Source organism: Pseudonaja textilis, chromosome 1 (assembly GCF_049901715.1).
Source record: "Pseudonaja textilis isolate UNSWEBS1 chromosome 1, rPseTex1.2, whole genome shotgun sequence".
NCBI lineage: Eukaryota > Metazoa > Chordata > Lepidosauria > Squamata > Elapidae > Pseudonaja > Pseudonaja textilis.
Genome location: NC_141990.1, coordinates 310,555,589 through 310,574,993, shown reverse-complemented (window position 1 = coordinate 310,574,993; position 19,405 = coordinate 310,555,589). Strand labels below are relative to the sequence as shown.

Below are 19,405 nucleotides of genomic sequence, written 5' to 3'. Positions count from 1 at the left end.
TTGCCCTTCAGTCAGCCTATTACTGGTGGGTATAAGGACCTCGAGTACAATGTCACTGAATACAGCAAAGTGGGAAAAAGTGCATTCTCGGGTTTCACACTTGTTGCCTCTGAGCATCATTGATAAATTGTTGACACAATTTCTTATCATTTTGAATGCAACTTTTAATTTTGAATGCAACTTTTAATGCACATCAAGAAAATTCAGCTTAATTATTTCTGATGCTGCAGTCACATACATGCACTTTTCTTAGCATGGATAAAACAGTTTGTTATTGCTTCTGAATTGTTTTTCAGTTTACTAATCTCAGGAGTTTCTTTTGCTTTTGCATGCAAATATTAACCAGATCCAATATTTTGTTTTGGTTTACATTAGCCAAGACCAGAACCAGACTTACTATTGTACCCCCTAAAAGTTTCCCCAACTAGGGTAAATTAAATTCTGTATTCTGATAATTCCAATATGACCTTTAGTACTATCAATAATCTCTCAAATGTTTATGACGATATTAAAAAAGAGAAGTCATTGGTGTGTGTGTTGTATAAGTTCTGCCACAGCTAACCTGCATTGTCCAGAATGTAGCTTAAGGAGATTTCCCAAACATTAGAATTATTACAGTGATATGATTTTGTACCATTAACAGCCTCCAAGGTTCACAGAATAATTTCCAGCCAAGTGTATACAGTAGTTTGCATTTTATACATTTCAGTTCAGCCGAATTCACTCACACTAACAAGCAGTTTGACGTTGAAAAAGAGGTCTGCAAACTTGGCATAGCTGGCTGGAGAATTCTGGGAGTCCACAAGTCTTAAAAGTTGCCAAGTTTGGGAAGCCCTGTTGAAAAGCAAAAGGCTCCTCTGCAGGGCTTGGTACCTAATAATGCAAGCTGACAGTGATTTTGGACCACAAGACAGAAACAAACAAATTAACAATCCATTCACTTATCACTACTACTACTACTACTATCACTAATAATTTGCTGCCATCCCAGAATTGATACAGCTGCATCTTTCTACCTAATGTTGCGGACGCCCCATTAATTCGCCAAATCCCGCGAAAGATCTTAGAAGCTGGTTTTTGGGATTCACGTGAGTGACCGATTCCCGTTTCGTCCACCGTGCTGTGCCCACATCACAGAAATCACACATACGGGCTCGTTTAAAACCACGGATAAAGATCTCACGGGAACACCTCCAGGGAAGCAATTCCACGCCTGGCCTGAAGAGGGAGGAAAAACACCAGGCGACCTCTAACCAGAGGGGCGGGGCTTCTGACAATGGGTGGGGCGGATGTCTGCTCTGCGTCTGCGAATGTTGACAGTCTGAAAGACCCGGCACACAGTAAGGCGGAGGAGTGAGGAAGGGGTTCTCCTTCTCTCACTTCAGTTTAAATTGAGGGGAGGAGCGGAGGGGGGGGTAAACGGTCGTGAAACGAGTGAGGTGATAAAGCGGTTGACGTTAATGGCGTCCCGCTCTTTAAAGCTTCCTCTGCAGCAAAATGAGGTGGTGGAGAGCAGGGAGGAAAAGGGGCGCCTTTGGGAAGAGTCAGTGGCCCCTCCCCGTTTTAATAACGAGCCTAACCCTAAAACACGAGTCCCATAAAGGCAAACGTAACGGCTGTTCCTTCCATTCTGGGTTAGGGAGGAGGATGTGCGAAGGGATCCATGAAAATAGACCATAGAAGAGCCTGTGCTTAATAAGCTCATGTCAGCATCAGAGGTTTCATGGCTGCTGGGGTGGTGCTTTTGTTTCTTGGACGCACAACCTTCAAGGCTTTGAGGCTAACAATGGTGATGGGAAGCTCAGGTTTCTTTCACGATTAGAAAAAAAAAATTGTTGAAAACCAGCTTTTCCTTTTCCCCCATCATTTCGATCATTTTCTGACCCCAGGTTGATTTTTCTATTGAAATCATTGGTGACAGACTGAGTTTGTTAGCAGATGAAGGTTTGTGGAGCCTCTCTGATCAATCGTATTCTGTATTTTCTTATTGTTTCTGCTTTTTTCCTGGTGATGCCCATTGTGGTTCACAAGAGAAGTCCTGAATAAGAATTTCAGCAAAATTAAAAGGTTGCGGGGGTGTTTGCAGAAGTTCGGGAAGAGAGATGTGGGAGATTTTGTGTTAACTCAGTTTTGATAAAGGTTTCCTATTGGAAGTTAATTCTTAAACGTGCATTCTCTTGGAATTGTATATCTTGGTAACTTATATGGACTATTTTTTTCTTTTCATACTCGCTGTTTTGAGACATATTTTATCTTTACATGAAACAAACATAACAAGTTGGGGAAATTATATCAGGACCAGAGGTGGTATTCAGCACGTTTTGACCAGTTCTGGAGAACTGGTAGCAGAACCAGTGCAGCACCACATTGAGCATATTATAATAGTCTTGTTCAGTGTCTATGCAGTCTGCAGAGTTGGAAAAGCAAATGCAGTTCTAAAGTGGCTATAGGTAGTCCCTGATTCATGGCCACATAAGAACTGGAAAATTCATCATTTAGCAGTGCGTGTTAAATGAGACATTACATAACTGCACCCGATCTTACAACCTTTTTACCATAGTCATTAAGCAATACATCACATGACCCCAACTTGCAACCTCTTGCTAACTTCCCCATTGGCTTTGCTTATCAGAAGCTGACTGGGAAGGTTACAGATGGTGATGATATGAACATAGGTTGCTGTTATTGTTGTAAATGTGTGATGCTGCTAAACACCCGAATCACAATCTCATGATTGTGGGTATGCTGTGACGGTTGTAGGTCACTTTTTTCAGTGCTGTCGTAACTTTCAATGATCACTAAAAGAATGGCTATTAAGCAAGTGCTATCTTTTTAGGCCTAAACTATAGCTGGCTTCTCTCCTGCTGATGTAAAAAGAAAAATCTGGTTTCTCAAGATAAGCAATCTCTACCAACTCTAGGAAATGTGAAAGTTATTACGTACAAGAAAAGCAAGTCAAAGTTAGTTTTCTGGGACTGCCAGAGATTTTTCAATCTACAGTGTCATATCTAAGCATGGATGGAGGAAATAGCTTTGAAGAGGGTTTTTTTCTGCTATCTTTTTGGTTAAGCATACTTGAAATGACCACAATCCATTCCTCCTTTCTGTCTATTTTTGAAGGATAATATCCTATTATCAGTATGTCAGATGACGATGAACAATTGCCAGCAGATGAAAATCTACCTGAATCAGAGGAAAATTTAGAACAACTGAGCATGAGCAGCCCACCTGAACGGAGTGGTCATGTGGCTGTTACTGATGGAAAATGCATGTTTGTTTGGGGTGGATACAAGGTGAGGGTTAAAAAGAACTCTAGCTTTCTTATGAAATGCAATGTTAGACAAAAATGGAGATGGAGTCATGTTGTATCCAGGAGGACAGTGTGATTATGCTTCATTGATACAAGACATCGTAGGTGGATTTTGGTAATGTGCAAATTGGTGCAGTCCCTATAGCATGCTGATGTAGAAATACATTTCAAATCTATTTATTTTTTAAATTCAATTCTAAATTGCTTCAGTCTTCTAAAATAAGAGTTATCCAACCATTTTGTGTCATTTGCATTTGATAAGCATTCTCTTCATTGTTTCACTGAAGTTTGTCTTGGCTAAAACTTTTGATCAAAACTTTATATTTTGATCTGTTGAGATGAAAATAAAAAGCGTGGTATAGATTATCTGAGGGACTAGGATTGGCATTTCACAAAAGGGGGATGGCCTTTTTGAGCCCAGAAATGATATGCTCCTCAATATATTTGGTGGTGAGGGATAGTAATCTGTTTGCTGTAATTAGCATAAAAAGTCTAGGATGTTTCTCCATTGCTATATTTTATTAAGCTGCGTCTTCTTTCTTCCTTCCTGATTCAGAATGCTCAAGTGAGGGGCATTTATGACTTCTATCTGCCAAGAGATGAAATCTGGATTTATAACATGGAAACTGAACGATGGTAAGGCACTTGAATGACTTCCTTGGATACCCTTCACTTCTTCTGTTGGAGGATGGAATTGTGTGGACAGATTTTTGTCATGTCTAGATATATGCAATTACTGATTTTTAGAAGGAGTTGGAGAAAAGTTTCACAAGACTCATGACAGTTGCCTTTCTACCCTAGTTCTGGGTGGGAACTGTAGGGATTCAATTGCAAAACATGGGTGTGAGAAAGGATGCAGTATCAACAGCAGAGGCCAGGGAAAAAGAGAAGCTTTGCTGCTGGAAATCTACTTGAAACTATATAATAACAGATTTTTTTTCCTTTCATTGTTTCAATTCAATTTTGTAACTTTAATTTAAAAATACATTACAGGCAGTCCTCGACTTACGATCACAATTAATCCCAAAATTTATGTTGCTAAATGAAGCATTTGTTAAGTGAATTTTGCTCCATTTTACGACTTTTCTTGCCACAGTTGTTGCATGAATAACTGCAGTTGTTAAGTTTGTAAGACGGTCGTTAAGTGAATCTGGCTTCCCCATTGACTTTGCTTGTCAGAAGGTTACAGTAGCTGATCACATGGCCTCCAAGGCGCTGCAACTGTCATAAATATGAGTCAGTTGCCAAGCATCTCAATTTTGATCATGTGACCATGGGGATGCTGCAACGGTCATAAGTGTGAACAATTGCCATAAGTCAGTGCTTTTGTAAACTTCAGACAGTCACAAAATGAACTGTTGTAAATCGAGGATCACGTGTATCTCCTCCCATTGCTTATCAAATGTAATGTTTCATAGAAAAATATTTTATGGGGGGTTTTCTTTCAAATTCCTTGGTGGGGGGGGGCGCAGGCATGTGCACACACAGACTCTCTCTCTCTCTCTCTCACACACACACACACACACACACACAGCAGGACAAAACCTAAGAGCAACACCTGCAGTCAGTGATCTGCTACTGAAAGCATATTTAAGTACATCAGCTTGAACTGATTTATGCAGCTGCTGCAAGGAAGGAGCTACACATACTTTCTGGAGCAAGGGTCTCCAACCTTGGTGACTTTAAGCCTGGTGGAGTTCAACTCCCAGAATTCCCCAGCCAGCTTTGCTGGCTGGGGAATTCTGGGAGATGAAGTTCACTAGCTTTGCTGGCTGGGGAATTCTGGGAGATGAAGTTCACTCGCTTTACTGGCTGGGGAATTCTGGGAATTGAAGTCCACTAGGCTTAAAGTCACCCAGGTTGGAGACCCTTGTTCTGGAGAGAGGATTCCATCCTGCAGGGATCTTACAAGAGAAGAGATGCCATCTCAGCCAGAGTCTGCAGATTCACTAAATCCTTGCTCAGTGAAGAGACCAGACGGGTAGATTCAGTTCTCACAAGGTTATTGCCTGATGGATTTGTTTAAGACCCTTTTGTAGCTTGATATCCAGGCACTCAAAGACTCCTTCAGTCTGCTTTTCCTACCCAGGTATACTTACAATATAAAGTGGGTCTGTGGCAGAGAGCATCTTTATAGTGTCATAGTTGTAGAATTCACTCCTCCAAAAAGTTTGCTTGGAACCTACCTTTCTCTCCGTTAATATCAGAAATCCTTTCCACCCCAAATGTTTTAATTCGGTTTAAAACCAACCTAACTATATTTTGCGTACACTGTATTCTGTGTGTATTACATTTGGATTTTAAAAGATGTTATTTCTGTTTATGTGACATCCTGAAAAATAACATTGTTATCGAGGTACCTATCACAAAAAGATAAGCTGTGACAAAGGGTCTGCATTTTGTGGAAGACAGGTACTGCTGGACCAGACTACCTTCCAATCCAGAGGTGGTATTCAGCAGGTCCTGACCAGTTCTGGAGAACCAGTAGTGGAAATTTTGAGTAGTTCGGAGAACCGGCAAATATCACCTCTGACTGGCCAGGCTCCCATCTAGACTCTACCTCCCAAGTCCCAGCTGATCGACTGGGTCTTCTTTTGTTGCCTTGCACAGGAGAACAGAGCTGGAAAGAAGGCTAGTGGGGTTGGGGGAGGAATGGGGATTTTGCAGTAACCTTCCTCCAGGAGTTGGAGGAAGGTTACTACAAATTAATGGAGCTTTTAAGTTTCCTTCCCCTGGAGTAGAGTCGGAATGGAGATTTTACATTTTCCTTCCCCTGCCATGCCTACCAAGCCACACCCACCAAGCCACACCACGTCCACCAAGCAATGCCCACAGAACCAGTAGTAAAAAAAAATGAATCCCACCATTGTTTCAGTCAGTATGTGCTAAATAAGCAGTGTACCAAATGGATTCTCAGTGTTGTGAAGGACAGCTAAGCATTGAAGATAAAAGTTTTTTTTGTCTGATTCAAGCTCATTTCTCTGCCACTTTAGGACAAAACGCAGAACCACGGGAGATGTGCCTCCCTCTATGTCAGGAAGCTGTGCTGTCTACATGGACAGGGTTTTTTATCTGTTCGGAGGGCACCATGATTGTGGCAACACAAATAAGGTCAGTGACTGGGAATGTCTCAAACTCTCAGATCCATCTGTGAATTTTCTATGTTTCTTTCTGATGTCCAAAAAAAAAAGCCCCACAACTTTGCACCCAAATAGCAGTCTTTTGTAGAGTACTTAGGATGTGTTAAAGATCCATGTGGAAGTTGAAAGAGAATTCATTGCTGCCTTGAATTATTTGTAAAATAATAAAGGCAGGATACAAATAAGTGTAGTAAAACAAGAAGATACGGAGTCAAGAATAGATGGGGATTGGGAGTGAGCACTATGAAGATGTACATTGCGTTGTACATTGGCCCCATGGAGAGAATGAGTTAGGATTAAAACAGAGAACATATAGGAAGACACAAAGGGTTGATAGCAAAGAAAAGATTAAGGAAGTTGTAGTTGAATGGCAATCTCCAAAAAGAGAGAGAAATTAAAGATGAGAAATTAAAAGAGCAAAGGCAATAAGGTGCCATATAGATTTGGTTGAAGCAAGGGAACTGGAAGAAGGTGGAGCCTCCTCGCTGACAGACCGTAGATCGTATCTCTCTGCGACTATGGTCCGTGCTCTTTCGTTGGAGAGCCCTGATCATTACGATTAGGGGCTGAAACTGCCTTGGAGGGGCGGCGGAGTAAGGGGAAACCGCAAGCCAGGTTGAGGGGAGCCGCATTTCCCCACAGGCTTGGTCTTTTTCCTCCCAAAGACGCCTGCAGCGGTGGTTTAAAATGGCCACCCTGAAGTGGAGGACTCAGCTGGATTAAGATTTGTGCAGGAGGGAAGAAAGAAGTGGATAACATCTGGGGAAAAGAAGGAGGAGAAGCAGTAAGAAACAGGTGCATGAAATAAAGAAATACGGAAATAGTAAAATGTTGAAAAGAAATTGTTTTTTTTAGAGATAATGGTTGATGAATTAAAAAGGGGATTCTGCAGGGTGACAAGGGGTAATAAGAATATTTCTGCAATTAAAAATATTTAGAAAATAGGATAATATAGATACTGATAACTCTTATTAAAAATCAAGGGGGGAAAATATGCTGCGGAATCCAAATGAAAAGATGTAATGATTATTATTGTAACTTCTTAAAAATAATGGTTTATTGGGAATCAAGATGAGGGAATAAAGGTATATTTTAACCACTGAGGTGTCACACTCAAAGCAGTAAAAGGGGGAAACCTATACTTGTTTTTTTCTTTAGTGTTAAAACTTGTATTAATTTAGAATTTATAAAAAGAATGTGTAATGGAAAGGGAATATGACAGACTAAAGAACCAAATAAATTAATAAGTCAATATAGACTATTAAAAGCAAGGAGAGACATTGGCAACTTTATTATTATTATTATTATTATTATTATTATTATTATTATTATTATTATTATTATTATGATGCAAACATATTATTTATCTTTATTTTTAAAATAAATATTAAAGCATTATACTTGAAATAATTGAAATGAAACAAAAAGATGTTTTGATTGAGATTAATGAAAGAGGCTAGAATTAATGAATTACTGAAAATTTGGAATGGAAAAGGTAATAATAGAATTAAGTATGCATATATGAATGCATAATTGCTGTCATATTTGTATGTAAAAGTGATGACCCGGAAATACGTTGTCCACTAAAAAGAGATTTTTGTTTTGATGAGAAAAACTGAATAAAATTTGTTAAAAAGAAAAGGAAATGGAGAAGGAGAACAAATGCTTTTGTCTAATCAAATTTAATAACATTTATTAAACATTATTTTATAATGTTACTTAGTCTGAAAGGAAATAGCATGATGGGTATGTTAGATAAATAAATATAAACCCAGAAAGAGATCAGATCAAATGGGCTTTGGGGATCTTTAGAGAAAGTTGTATTGTATAATTATTTATTTTTATTTATATTTCGTATTTCTTACTTCAAGTTAAATTGTTAAAGTTTTTCATCTGCTCTATCAGATGCAGTTCAAACTATGTAGTAGTATAATGAAATCAAGGTTATTTTTCATGCAAAGATTTTCTTCTACATATTTTGAGAGCTTATCAAAATTTAAGTTCTACCTTTCTAGGTGAGAATTAATGCATGTTCCGCTTCAAACAAGTTTCATAATAATAAAATCTATTCCAGTAGTAAATGCAGTAATAAAACTTTTTTCCAAGTTTTATTACAGTTTTTAAGATGGACTGCATATCCCTGACACTTCAGCTGCCTGTCATTTTCTATTTTCTGTCTCCCCAAAATATATTCCCCAAACCTAAGTGAAGATGTTCCCATTTTTCACTAATCTCTTTCTATCCATAACCCTTTTTCTATTGCTTTTGTCAGAGGAAATTTTCCTCTTCACGTTTGGCTTCTTGTAAACTTACTTATTCTTTCTCCATATTTGGGATATTGATTCACAGACTTGTACTTCTTTTTGGGGAGGAAAACTAATTGTTTGATACGGAAATTAACACCTCAGTAGAATGGTGAATATGAAACTCCTTAATGAGCCAAAGAAAACTCTCTGAAGTTGTTCCCTTTCTCCTGAAAAGAAAGATCAACTTTTGCCATTTGTGCAGAAATGAAGTTTACTGCTACAAATTAAGTAGTAGATTCGTCATGAAACATCTGTTGAGTTTGGAGGCTTTGAGAATTAGGGGCTCTAAGTTGATGTGACATAATTCAACAAAGATGAGACTTCATTTTTGCCATGGAATTGGATGTCCAGGACCTATCTCTTTATTTCTTTGCAGTTCTATATGCTAAATTCCAGATCAAATGACGGATTGTTGCAGTGGGTCAGAGTGGACTGCCAGGGTATTCCTCCATCATCAAAAGACAAGCTCGGAGTATGGGTTTATAGAAATAAGTAAGCAACTATCTTAAAATCTGTTATTTTTCTTGGAAACAATTGTGTGATATGTTGTGCTACTATATTTTTTTAAGAAATCAGAAAAATGAACTTTTATGTTTTAAAGTTGGAATGGAAATGGAAAAAATGGAATTGCTTTGCTCCATTTTCCTCAGTTTATTCTTGTAATTGGATCATTTTGTATATAAAATTTCTAAGTGATCGCTTCAGACAGAGATTCTAATGTAAACATAAAACTAAAAACCAATACAGCTTACCAATATTTGAGAATAATTTAAAATGTTGGGGTTACTAATAAAAAACAGTTATCTAAAACAATACATTAATTGAAACTATCAGCACAATTTGAAACCATCTGACATTGCATAAGTTTCATTTTACTTAGAAAATTAAACTGCTGAAAATGTTTGATATCCAAAAGTGAGCATGTAATTATGTCCTGCTCAATTTCCCTGTTAGAAGCAGTTTATGAAAATTGAAAAGTATTGCAATCTTGCATATCTTTTTGAAATATGTAAAAAATATGAAAAACTGCCAGGAGTCATTCTCACTAACAACTATATTCCATAACTTGTCAAACAAATTTGGAAAGATAAAAACCATCTAATCCCATAGCTACTCAATTTGGATTTCCTTCCCTATTCCCTTTGTTTATTCAGAAAACATTGTGCAAGCCCTATGCACCAAAAATGGTTCTTCTAATTTAAATGCAAAATCTCTCCTGAATATAAAAGATTATAATTACAGTAATCTATCAAGATAGTTTATTGTTGTGGTTGATTTTTTTTTTCCATGTATCATTTTGAACAGACTAATATTCTTTGGTGGCTATGGCTATTACCCTAATGTGGACCAGATTGGAACCTTTGAGTTTGATGAAACCTCTTTTTGGGTAATTCATTTTATTGTTCTGAGCTGGATTTTTTTAATGGAAAATTGGAACTCAACCATGAAATTGCATAGATGTTTTTCTTCTTACCATCTTTGGGTTCATGAAATTGTGTGGAAAGAATTATATCTCAATAATAAATGCAGGATTTGCTTTTAAGTCAGCTTGCTGGCTACATTTTGCATATTTTTGAGAAAAGGGGCCCCTTTGAAAGGGGTCCATAAGGTTCTAACTAACAGAAAGGCCAAACTTATCCCCAAAGGATTTTGCATAGGAACTGTTCAGAATTTAATCTCTTTGGGAGACTTTGAGAAATTGCTGCCTGCATTGCTGCCTTCCTACTTCTGACTTTAGTAAATACAAAAAGCTTGTCATCTAAGACAATATCATTATTCCAGAATTCTATTCATAGAAGCAAATTCAATTTTGTTTCACTTGGGGGATTATCTTAACCTGTCTAGAACTGTTGATATGCAGTGAGACAGCACGTTCTCCCCCACTTCCTTCTAGATGCTGCTGGCCATGATTAAAAAGGTCTATGGTTTTGAAAGCTAATCGCTTCCATACTAGATCAGGTATTAAAACCCCCACAAAATTGCAAAAAGACCCAAATGTACCATCATGCAGCACTTTTCATTCAGCTTGTCCTCCTTTCTGCCAACTTGAATGTCTACAAGGCAACTCATAAGTCAAGAAAAAGGAATGATTTAAAAATAATTCTAGGCATGTTACTTTAGTTAGAAATGTTGAAATGTTTGGCTGTAGAAAACATTATAACCTTGTGTCTGTTTCTGGCTGTAGAATTCAGGACTTCCCAGAGGGTGGAATAATCACGTACATGTCCTAGATACGGAGTCATTTACTTGGAGCCAGCCTCTGACTACGGTAACCCTCAAATAAATTTCTCTGTGGAAGCTTTAATCTGCCAAATTTCCAGGATCCTGCCATTCTCCCAATGTGGATCACCTGGGCACCAAATATACACTATTGGTGTATATTTAAAGTGCTCCAATGGTGTAGTAATTAACAATAACAATCCCAGTTCAACTCTTACCTTTGCTTCTAGTAAATTTATATCAGCAATGCTTTCTCAATCCTATTCCCCCTGGCTGGGTTTTTGTTACTGTGTTGTTAATTACAAAAAATGGTACAAACAGCCGATTTATCTCTCAGGGCTCCTGCAGAGATAAGACTAACTTATATGTGGAAGAGAAAGATTTTTCTATAAGCCTGGGAAACAAAGGGGAGACAGATACAATTTTGTACCAGGGAGCTCCATCATAACTTTGAATGATCAGTAAGCAATTGGCCACAAATTGAGAACTACCTTTTGACTACCTGTATCTTCCCTAACCTAGCCCTCTCCAGTTGTGTTAAACTGAAACACCATTGGCCATTTTCAGTATGAATGGTAGAAGTTTTAGTTCCATATATATTGAGAACATCAGATTGGAGAAAACTGATCTAAAGAGTACATTTGAGACAATGTTATATTCCAGGGGTTCCCAACCTCTGGCCACGACCACCACTAGGTGGGTGAGCTGTTTGCAACTGGTCCACAGAAACAGTGAACGAACGCGCACGCACACGCATTTCCACTTACATGAGCAGATGAGCGTGTGCGTGCGTGCTCCATTTGCATAAGAGGCAGGTACGCATGCATGTCACTTGTGGAAATGGAGCTGTGCATGCTTGCCAGCTGCGCATGCGCAGAACGATCCCCTCCCTCTCCCCGCTGCTGCTCCGCAAAGCCAGAAAGGTTGGATATTCCCTTTTCTCAATTGCCTTCAGAATAATATTTTCTAAAATTCTCCTTCCAGGGTAAATCACCATCACCCCGAGCAGCCCATGCCTGTGCTACGGTTGGAAACAGAGGATATGTCTTTGGAGGCAGATATCGAGTGAGTAGGAATGCAGAATGGAGGTCGAGTTTCCTCTTGGAGGACCAGCCATACTAAGCCCACATCTCTCGCTCTCTTCTCAGGAATCTAGAATGAATGATCTTTACTTTCTTAATCTGGAAACATGGGAATGGCAGGAGATGTAAGTAGGTCTTTCTTTCCCGTCATAATTCTGCTTCCTTCCAATATGGAATGTTTAATTTTACAAAATTTATATCCTGCCCATCTAGGTAATTTCTAAGGTTTTGGCCATTTCTCACACTAGACTTTTTGAGGGTGGGAAATGTTTTCTGCATTTTTTTTTCTTTAAAATGGTTCCAGGGCTCCATTTGCAGTATTACACTTAGTATTAGGTAAATGTGTAATTTTCTTCAAAAACCAACCTATATGATTCACCGGAAAACTCTTTGGGTCTCAAGAATTTCCACAAAATAGATGTTCCTCACCTTTATCTTGACAGATCTCTCTCTCAATCTGTGGATCTCCATGAAGTTCTGCGTTTTTCCTATTGCTTGTAAAGAGTTTACAGTTTTGTCTGTGGAGGTTCTTAGTCATCTAGATTACAGTTGTCCCAAAGGTGTTTTTTTTTTTTAAAGGCAACTGGAGTTTCTGATTTTTCTTTTAAGGCATTTTGTTAGTTACAACTGAAGAGTGAGAAGCAAAATGTCTTAAAGAAAAATCAGAAAGTCTGGTTTCCCTTAAAATAAAAAGCACCTTTGAGACAGTTTACAATTTTACACCCAAGGTAGATAGTTCTGCCCGTGTGAGCCTTGATTTTCTTACTTGGTTTGTTCTCCTCCCATAGAGTTGTGCAGGGCATTTGCCCCGTTGGACGATCTTGGCATTCTTTAACCACCATTTCCTCAGATCGTCTTTTCCTCTTTGGTGGCTTCACAACTGACAAGCAGCCACTCAGTAAGTACATTTTAGAAGCGCAGATATAATCTTCAATTTCTGAGATTATTGGTTCATTGGGGAAGAATCCTGTGCCCTGGATTTATTTTTACTTCCATCTGATGATTTCACAAGCCTGTTTTTAAATGAGGGGTCGTATAATCCAATACATGTATGGACTGTTTCTTTCATCACCATTGTCCCACTTCACAGAGTTGCTTTTGTTTATACAGGTGGTCCTCGATTAAACCACTACAATTGAGCCCAAAATTTATGCTGCTTTGTTAAGTTATTTCCCCCCCCCAATTTTACGGCTTCTCTTGCCACAGTTGTTAAGTGAATCATTGCAGTTATTAAATTAAACCGAGTTGTTAAGTGAATCTGGCTTCCCCATCGACTCTGCTCATCGGAAGATCACAAATGGCGATCACATGATCCCAGGACAGTACAACCATTATAAATACAAACCAGTAGGTGAGTGTCCAGATTTTGATCACATGACCATGGGGATGCTGCAATGGTTGTAAGTCACGGTTTTCAATGCAGTTGTAACTTTAAACAGTCACTAAATGAACTGTTGTAAGTCGAGGACTGCCTGTATAAACAAAAGCAATTCTGAAGTGATTTTACATTACTAAGAAGGGCACAACACGCTGTAGTTGTGTTACATGTAATAGATATTTGGTATCTTGTTGGGTATCATGCTATATTTCTCTAATTGCAGTGATTACAGTATATTTATGAAATAGGGTCTGGAAATAGCTGTACCATTTCATGAGTGGTGTGGTGGCCTAGAGGTGGAGCTCTCACCTCACAATCAGGAGGATGTAAGTTTGATCCTAGGTAGAGGCAGATATTTCTCTCTTTGGGTATGATGAGAATATATTTGCTGTACAAAACTCCACATTGGCAACAGGAAAGGCATCTGGCCAGCAAATACTCAGCTCCATTCAGTTGCCCAGACTCCATTCCGCAAGGGATTATGGGGTCATTAAAAAAGGATGATGATTTCATGGTAATTTCTTTGCCAGGGAGGAGGATTCCAAATCGTTTAATAAATACATTGAGAGGCCTTTTAAAATAAAAAGTATCATAAAGAATATAGTTATATGGGACATCTTGTAGTTAGCCTTCAAATATGTAGCCCTTGAGCCCTGTGCTAGCAGTGATAGGTCTTCCCATGAAAGCCCAGAACCTCAGGTGATGTCTCTACATCTGTACCTTGGGCCACCTTGTGACCAATCTAGTTCCTTTAGGCAGCACTGAAAACATGCTTTCTCAGTTAAAAGTTTCTTTGCATTGCAGGTGATGCCTGGATCTATTGCATCAGTAAAAATGAATGGATACAGTTTGAACACAACTATTTAGAGAAACCCCGGTAAGACCGTAGTGCAAGAACTGTATTGCATTTCTACATCTCAAATTCACTACAGCAACCTTCCCCAATTTCCTGTATCCAACTGCCATGCATCTTGTCTTCAGTCAACATGAAGTTGCTACAGTAGAGCAGTGTTTTTCAAAGTTGGAAACTTTTAAGTTGCATGGCCTGGAATTCTTGGACTTGGAGCCCACATATCTTAAAGTTGGAAAGTTTGAAAAATTTGCAGTATATTATCCATCAGAAAAAAATGTGTTGGTTTATTTGTCTTTTATTTTTGCTACCCTAAGCAGTATCTTTTACAAGACGACTGGGGAGATAATGGTTGAGACATTAATCTTTTTTTTCCATTTCTATTTTCAAACTCCCTACTGCAAATGCAAGAAGTTTTAAAAAATGGAATATTGTGAAGCAGTTATGGCATGCTGCTGCAAAAATATCAAACTGTGCATTGTCTTGGTTTTGTTATTTGTCACTTCTGAGAGAACCTATAAGAACCTATAGAAAAATAGAATCTAATACAGTAAATTCCAGTTGCTATCACTATACAGTTGATGGGGTTGTTGATATAACTCCCCATCCAATTTTTACTTAACTTGTAGTTTGCAACTGAAGCTGTAGTTTCTGCTGTGATTTGTGAATATTCTCAGACTCCTGTGCCCTTGACTCCTTTGCATTTGTCCTGTTGCATTCTCAATGCTGCAAATATTCTGTTTATAGACTCTGGCACACCGCTTGCGCAAGCGATGAAGGAGAAGTAATCGTCTTTGGGGGCTGTGCCAGCAATTTACTTGTCCATCACAAAGCAGTAAGTTCTTTTTTCATGTCTATGTGATTATTTTTTCAATACACTGGCTTTGTCTGAGTGTAGAGTGCAACGCAGCTGGTAAATAAAGCAGTATATGAAATTCTCTGGCCCATTTTTACTAAGGGATGATTCCACCGATCCATTGCAGTGCATTCAGGCCTGGGTTCAGGGCAGCCTGCCCATTTCTTTCCATCTAGCAGCGCAATCACAGGAGCAGCAAAACGCAGTACTTTTGTAATCCCAAAAGGATGGTTTGAAATTCAGCCAGCAATTAATTTAGCATATGGCATTAGCCACGATAAATATTGTCTTTCATCTGATAACAGTAGGGATCAGGTTCAAGTTGGATGACTTCCTGAAGGTATTTGAGTCTTTTTATTAGACTGTGTTATTTCTCTGTTATATATGTGGGTACATGCATAATTTTTATTTATTTTATTTTGTCATGTTTATGTAGTGTATATTGGAGTTGGTGATCTTTTGAGAGCTGTATGCAGTGAAATTTCATTTTAATGTATGCCAATTAGTATATGTTCAAAGTGATAATGAAGTGTTCTGTTCCATTCTGTTCCATTCCATTTGTAAATTCTGGCTGATAAAAGAGCCATATTTGCATCAATGTCCTTTCAAAAAAATCAAAGACCTCTGTCCCAGTCTCTTGCTAATGCCATATTTGTATTTCATGAAAGCACAATGGACACATTACCCAAGAAGATAACTGTTGCGTGTTGGTTATAGAAATCATGGAAATAAATCTTTGTATACATCAATTGATATGGGTTGGTAGCTGGTGGCCACAATGCCAGCCTGAGTGGAAGGAGACTGAACTGCAGTATATGTGCAAGTGTTTGAGTTCCAAAGTCTATAACCGTTGCTCATTAGCATATTTTATTTACTGAGTCACAGAGATTTACAATAACCCAATTCTTCATTGATTCACTTCTTTTAGTCTGCCTTTTGTGCAGAAAGTCTGAGCATCATAATTAATTGTCTTCACACACCTTGTGAGGTAAACTTGTTTGAGAAGCTATCTAAAGGCTAGACAAAGATTTAAACTCCTATCTCTGATCCAGGTCCAGCATTCTGTTCTCTTCCTTGTGGATTGTAGATGGAGCTTCTCAGTCATAAAATTTCAGTTCTAATTGTTTGTTTCCTTGCTTTCAGGCACATAGTAATGAGATACTTGTGTTTTCTCTTCAACCCAAATCCCTGGCAAGGTATTTTTTTAATACACTTTAAACTGCTCTCTCTTGATAAATATGCAAAATGAGAATTTGAGGATATAAATCTGGTGCTATGAGAACAATGATAAATGCTCTATTTATTTTGGTAGTAAACTGACAGACCTCTTGAGGAAATTTCTAGTCTAGGCCAGTTTCCTCAAACTTGTGTCTTCTACAAGTTCATGAAGTAGACCATTGAGTAGATGATGTGTTTTTCTATTCAGCCTAAGATTAGATGTATCTGTTGCCTTAAGAAACTTTCAGTGTTCAACAAATACAATAAAATTCAATAGAAATGGGTAGCTGTCCATCACATTTTTATTACACTGGACCCTGTATTTGTATGCCATTAAGTAGGAAACAGAAAAACAATTGTCTGAAATTTTAAGTTTCTTTTAATTTACTCCTTTCCAGGTTGTGTTTAGAGTCTATTATGTGCTTTAAAGAAATCTTGGCCAGTTCCTGGCACTGCCTTCCCAAGCACCTGCTCCACAAACTCAACCAGCGCTTTGGTAGCAACAACACATCTGGATCCTAGGGAGAATCATCATTGGTCATACTGTATATAGATGGCCTTTCTATAAAAAGATGTAATAATTTGACCATCCCTGAATGACAAAATGAAATTTGTATAGATTAAATGTTCTTGTGTTGTAATTAATGGCTACATTACTTTGAAGTCTTTTGACTGCATATGAATAGCTTAGAAAGAGAACCTATTTTTGTGTAAAAATTGGGTGCAATAAATATTATTTAATGCAATTGTGGAAAGACTCACTGTTTCTCCTACACTGGTGCTGGACCAGAAGCCTTGTGTAAGATCGCATTTTATTCCATATAGCACAACTCCATATTGATTAAATCTATGGTCAGGGATCTTCAACACAGCATTGCCTTACATGCAAAATTTACAGTTTGGTCCACAATTGTTTCTATTAGTCCAGATTTCTCAGAAAGGATAAACATACCATTTTGGCTTCCAGTGCTTCCAACACTAAGAAGCATATTCTGGAATGGGACTTCTGGAGAATGGTGGTTAAAGTTTCTAATCACAATGGAAAGTATGGAACCTAAACCAATAATTAATTATTTTCTTCTAAACATGTATTTATATGCATCATCCTGTTTCATGCCAATTTTTTAAAATTATCTAGTCTTCTAATCCCAAACCCCCAGTCTGCAGACCAGTGCCACCAGGAACTGGACCATGTGAGTGAAGTCTCATCCATGCACATGCAGGAAGCATGGGAAACCATGCCTTCTTGATCCGTGGAAAAATCACTGTCCACGGAACTGGTCCCTGGCCCCAAAAGGTTGGAGGCTCTTTCTAACACAATAAAGATGATCATCTAATCATGATGGGGAAGGGGGGGGGGAAATCAGTTTGATGCTGTAGCAAAAAAGTACAAATATGAAATGTGATATGGAGCACCAGCTGGTCACAATCCAACATTGTACCAGTCTGGATCATAAGCGCTTTCCAATATAAATATACTTTCTAGGAAGAAGCTGAAGTGATCTTAGGACACAGGAGAGAGGAAAAACACAGCAATTGTAATCATCTGATCAGTAGCGGATTTTATTAACAAAACAGAAAGGTGCTCCAGTGATGATGTGTCCTGTTATTGCTCCTGTCATTGGGCAACACAATGCAAAGGTGCAAGCCTGTGAAGTTGTCCATAGTTCGTATCATTTCTTTTTCAAATGTTGGAGATTAGGGGCTGACACCTTCACTTTGCCTGGAATATTTCTGGATAGGTCAGTATCCTATGCAAAAGAATCACATGTCCCTCTTGATTAGCTATATTCTTATAGTACTGTTAAGTCATTTTTCTACCAGTAGCAAAGCCAGGTGCTAAAACAAAGCAGCAAATACCAGGCAAACTTTTTTTATAGCTGACAAAATTCTTTTTAAGGAACTTATTGACCCATTGACCTATGAAACATTTCCTAATCTAGAAGGATACTATGGATTTCCTAATCCACAAAGAGGAATATCTTAAATATATCTCTACTGTTGGTCCCAAATAAAAAACTTGTGAGTCCTCCTAGTAGAACTTGGGATCCAGTTAACTTTTTAGGACAGGTAGAATCTCTTCGTTATCGCTAATCCCAACTGTAGTTTTCAAAAAAAAAAACAGAAGATCTTTTGAAATTATATTCTCAGTTAAGAGTGATGGGCTAGTCTTACCAGCCTGCTAATCGCACCCAACCCCAATGTTTTCACCAAAATGTTATTCATTACTTGTATCATAGGACTTCAGAGTTACAACAGAGTTGTAATCCATCCCCTATTTTTCAACTTTAAAAAGAGAAGAGTCTGTGTATTTCAGTTTCACATGGAGTTTACAACTGATTTTTTTTGTTTTTGTTTCTACAACACTCGCTTTAAAAGCAAATATTGCCCACTCTCATGCAAAACCATAAATTAGCACCATGCCTGCAAAAGTAGGGTTTTACCTTCACACTGCGGAAGAGATCCTTTTCCCTTGTAGTTGATTCCCTGGACTGCATGAAGTTATGCAAAGCAGTCTTTGCAGCTGTTATGACACAAAACAAGATGAAGTATAAGCAGTTTATCTGTTTTGGGGGGATTCTTGCAAATATCCCCATAGGTTTTCTATACCCTCTCAGCTCAGAAGACAGCATCGGATGCATCTTGGGAAACAGCAGTTTTTATTTTTTAAAATGACTGTTTTAAAATGATTGATTTAGGGTATTTTTTAAAAATTAGTTTAATGTTTAAATGACAAGAGTTTGAGTAGAAAGAACATTGTACATACGCTTATAAATAAAACTGAATTTAAGAGGAAAGAAGATATGCCAACGGGACAGTAAGGAACAGAGAGAAAACATGTGAAAGCAAATTATTAATGGACAAGCTAAAATACACAAGATTTGCTGATCAACACTTCTATTAAAGGGCTTTAATAATTAGCCATACTGGGTCTTTGTTTTCAAATATATTTTCTTAACCAGGTTCTCAGTGCTTTCGTGGCAGAGTTTGTAAAGCACTTGAAAACTTTTTTAAATTTGAGGAAGATATTCAGAGACCTATCTG

The 19,405-nt window shown here is 38.1% G+C and overlaps 2 protein-coding genes across 3 annotated transcripts in view; one reads left to right on the top strand and one right to left on the bottom strand.

Moving 5' to 3' along the window:
* Nucleotides 1-1,247: 1,247 nt before the first annotated feature.
* Nucleotides 1,248-17,106, top strand: KLHDC2 (kelch domain containing 2). 2 transcript variants are annotated; one of them, XM_026698783.2, is made up of 14 exons: nucleotides 1,248-1,340; nucleotides 3,121-3,293; nucleotides 3,867-3,946; nucleotides 6,304-6,421; nucleotides 9,133-9,248; nucleotides 10,062-10,143; nucleotides 10,942-11,025; nucleotides 11,961-12,041; nucleotides 12,125-12,183; nucleotides 12,847-12,956; nucleotides 14,241-14,313; nucleotides 15,034-15,121; nucleotides 16,286-16,338; nucleotides 16,759-17,106. In XM_026698783.2, the coding sequence occupies exons 2-14, from the start codon at nucleotides 3,141-3,143 to the stop codon at nucleotides 16,880-16,882; spliced, it is 1,221 nt and encodes a 406-aa protein (XP_026554568.1). In that variant the 5' UTR covers nucleotides 1,248-1,340; nucleotides 3,121-3,140; the 3' UTR covers nucleotides 16,883-17,106. The 2 variants fall into 2 exon arrangements, with proteins under 2 accessions (XP_026554568.1, XP_087778626.1); XM_087922500.1 differs by lacking the exon at nucleotides 1,248-1,340 and adding an exon at nucleotides 1,825-1,944.
* Nucleotides 17,107-17,896: 790 nt separating this feature from the next.
* NEMF (nuclear export mediator factor) overlaps nucleotides 17,897-19,405 on the bottom strand; it is a 31,135-nt gene continuing 29,626 nt past the window's right edge. The window contains exons 32-33 of the mRNA XM_026698781.2: nucleotides 18,805-18,884; nucleotides 17,897-18,111 (exon numbers count right to left, since the gene is read on the bottom strand). Coding sequence (XP_026554566.2) covers nucleotides 18,034-18,111; nucleotides 18,805-18,884 — 158 coding nt within the window. The 3' untranslated portion in view covers nucleotides 17,897-18,033. The remainder of the gene's footprint in view (nucleotides 18,112-18,804; nucleotides 18,885-19,405) is intronic.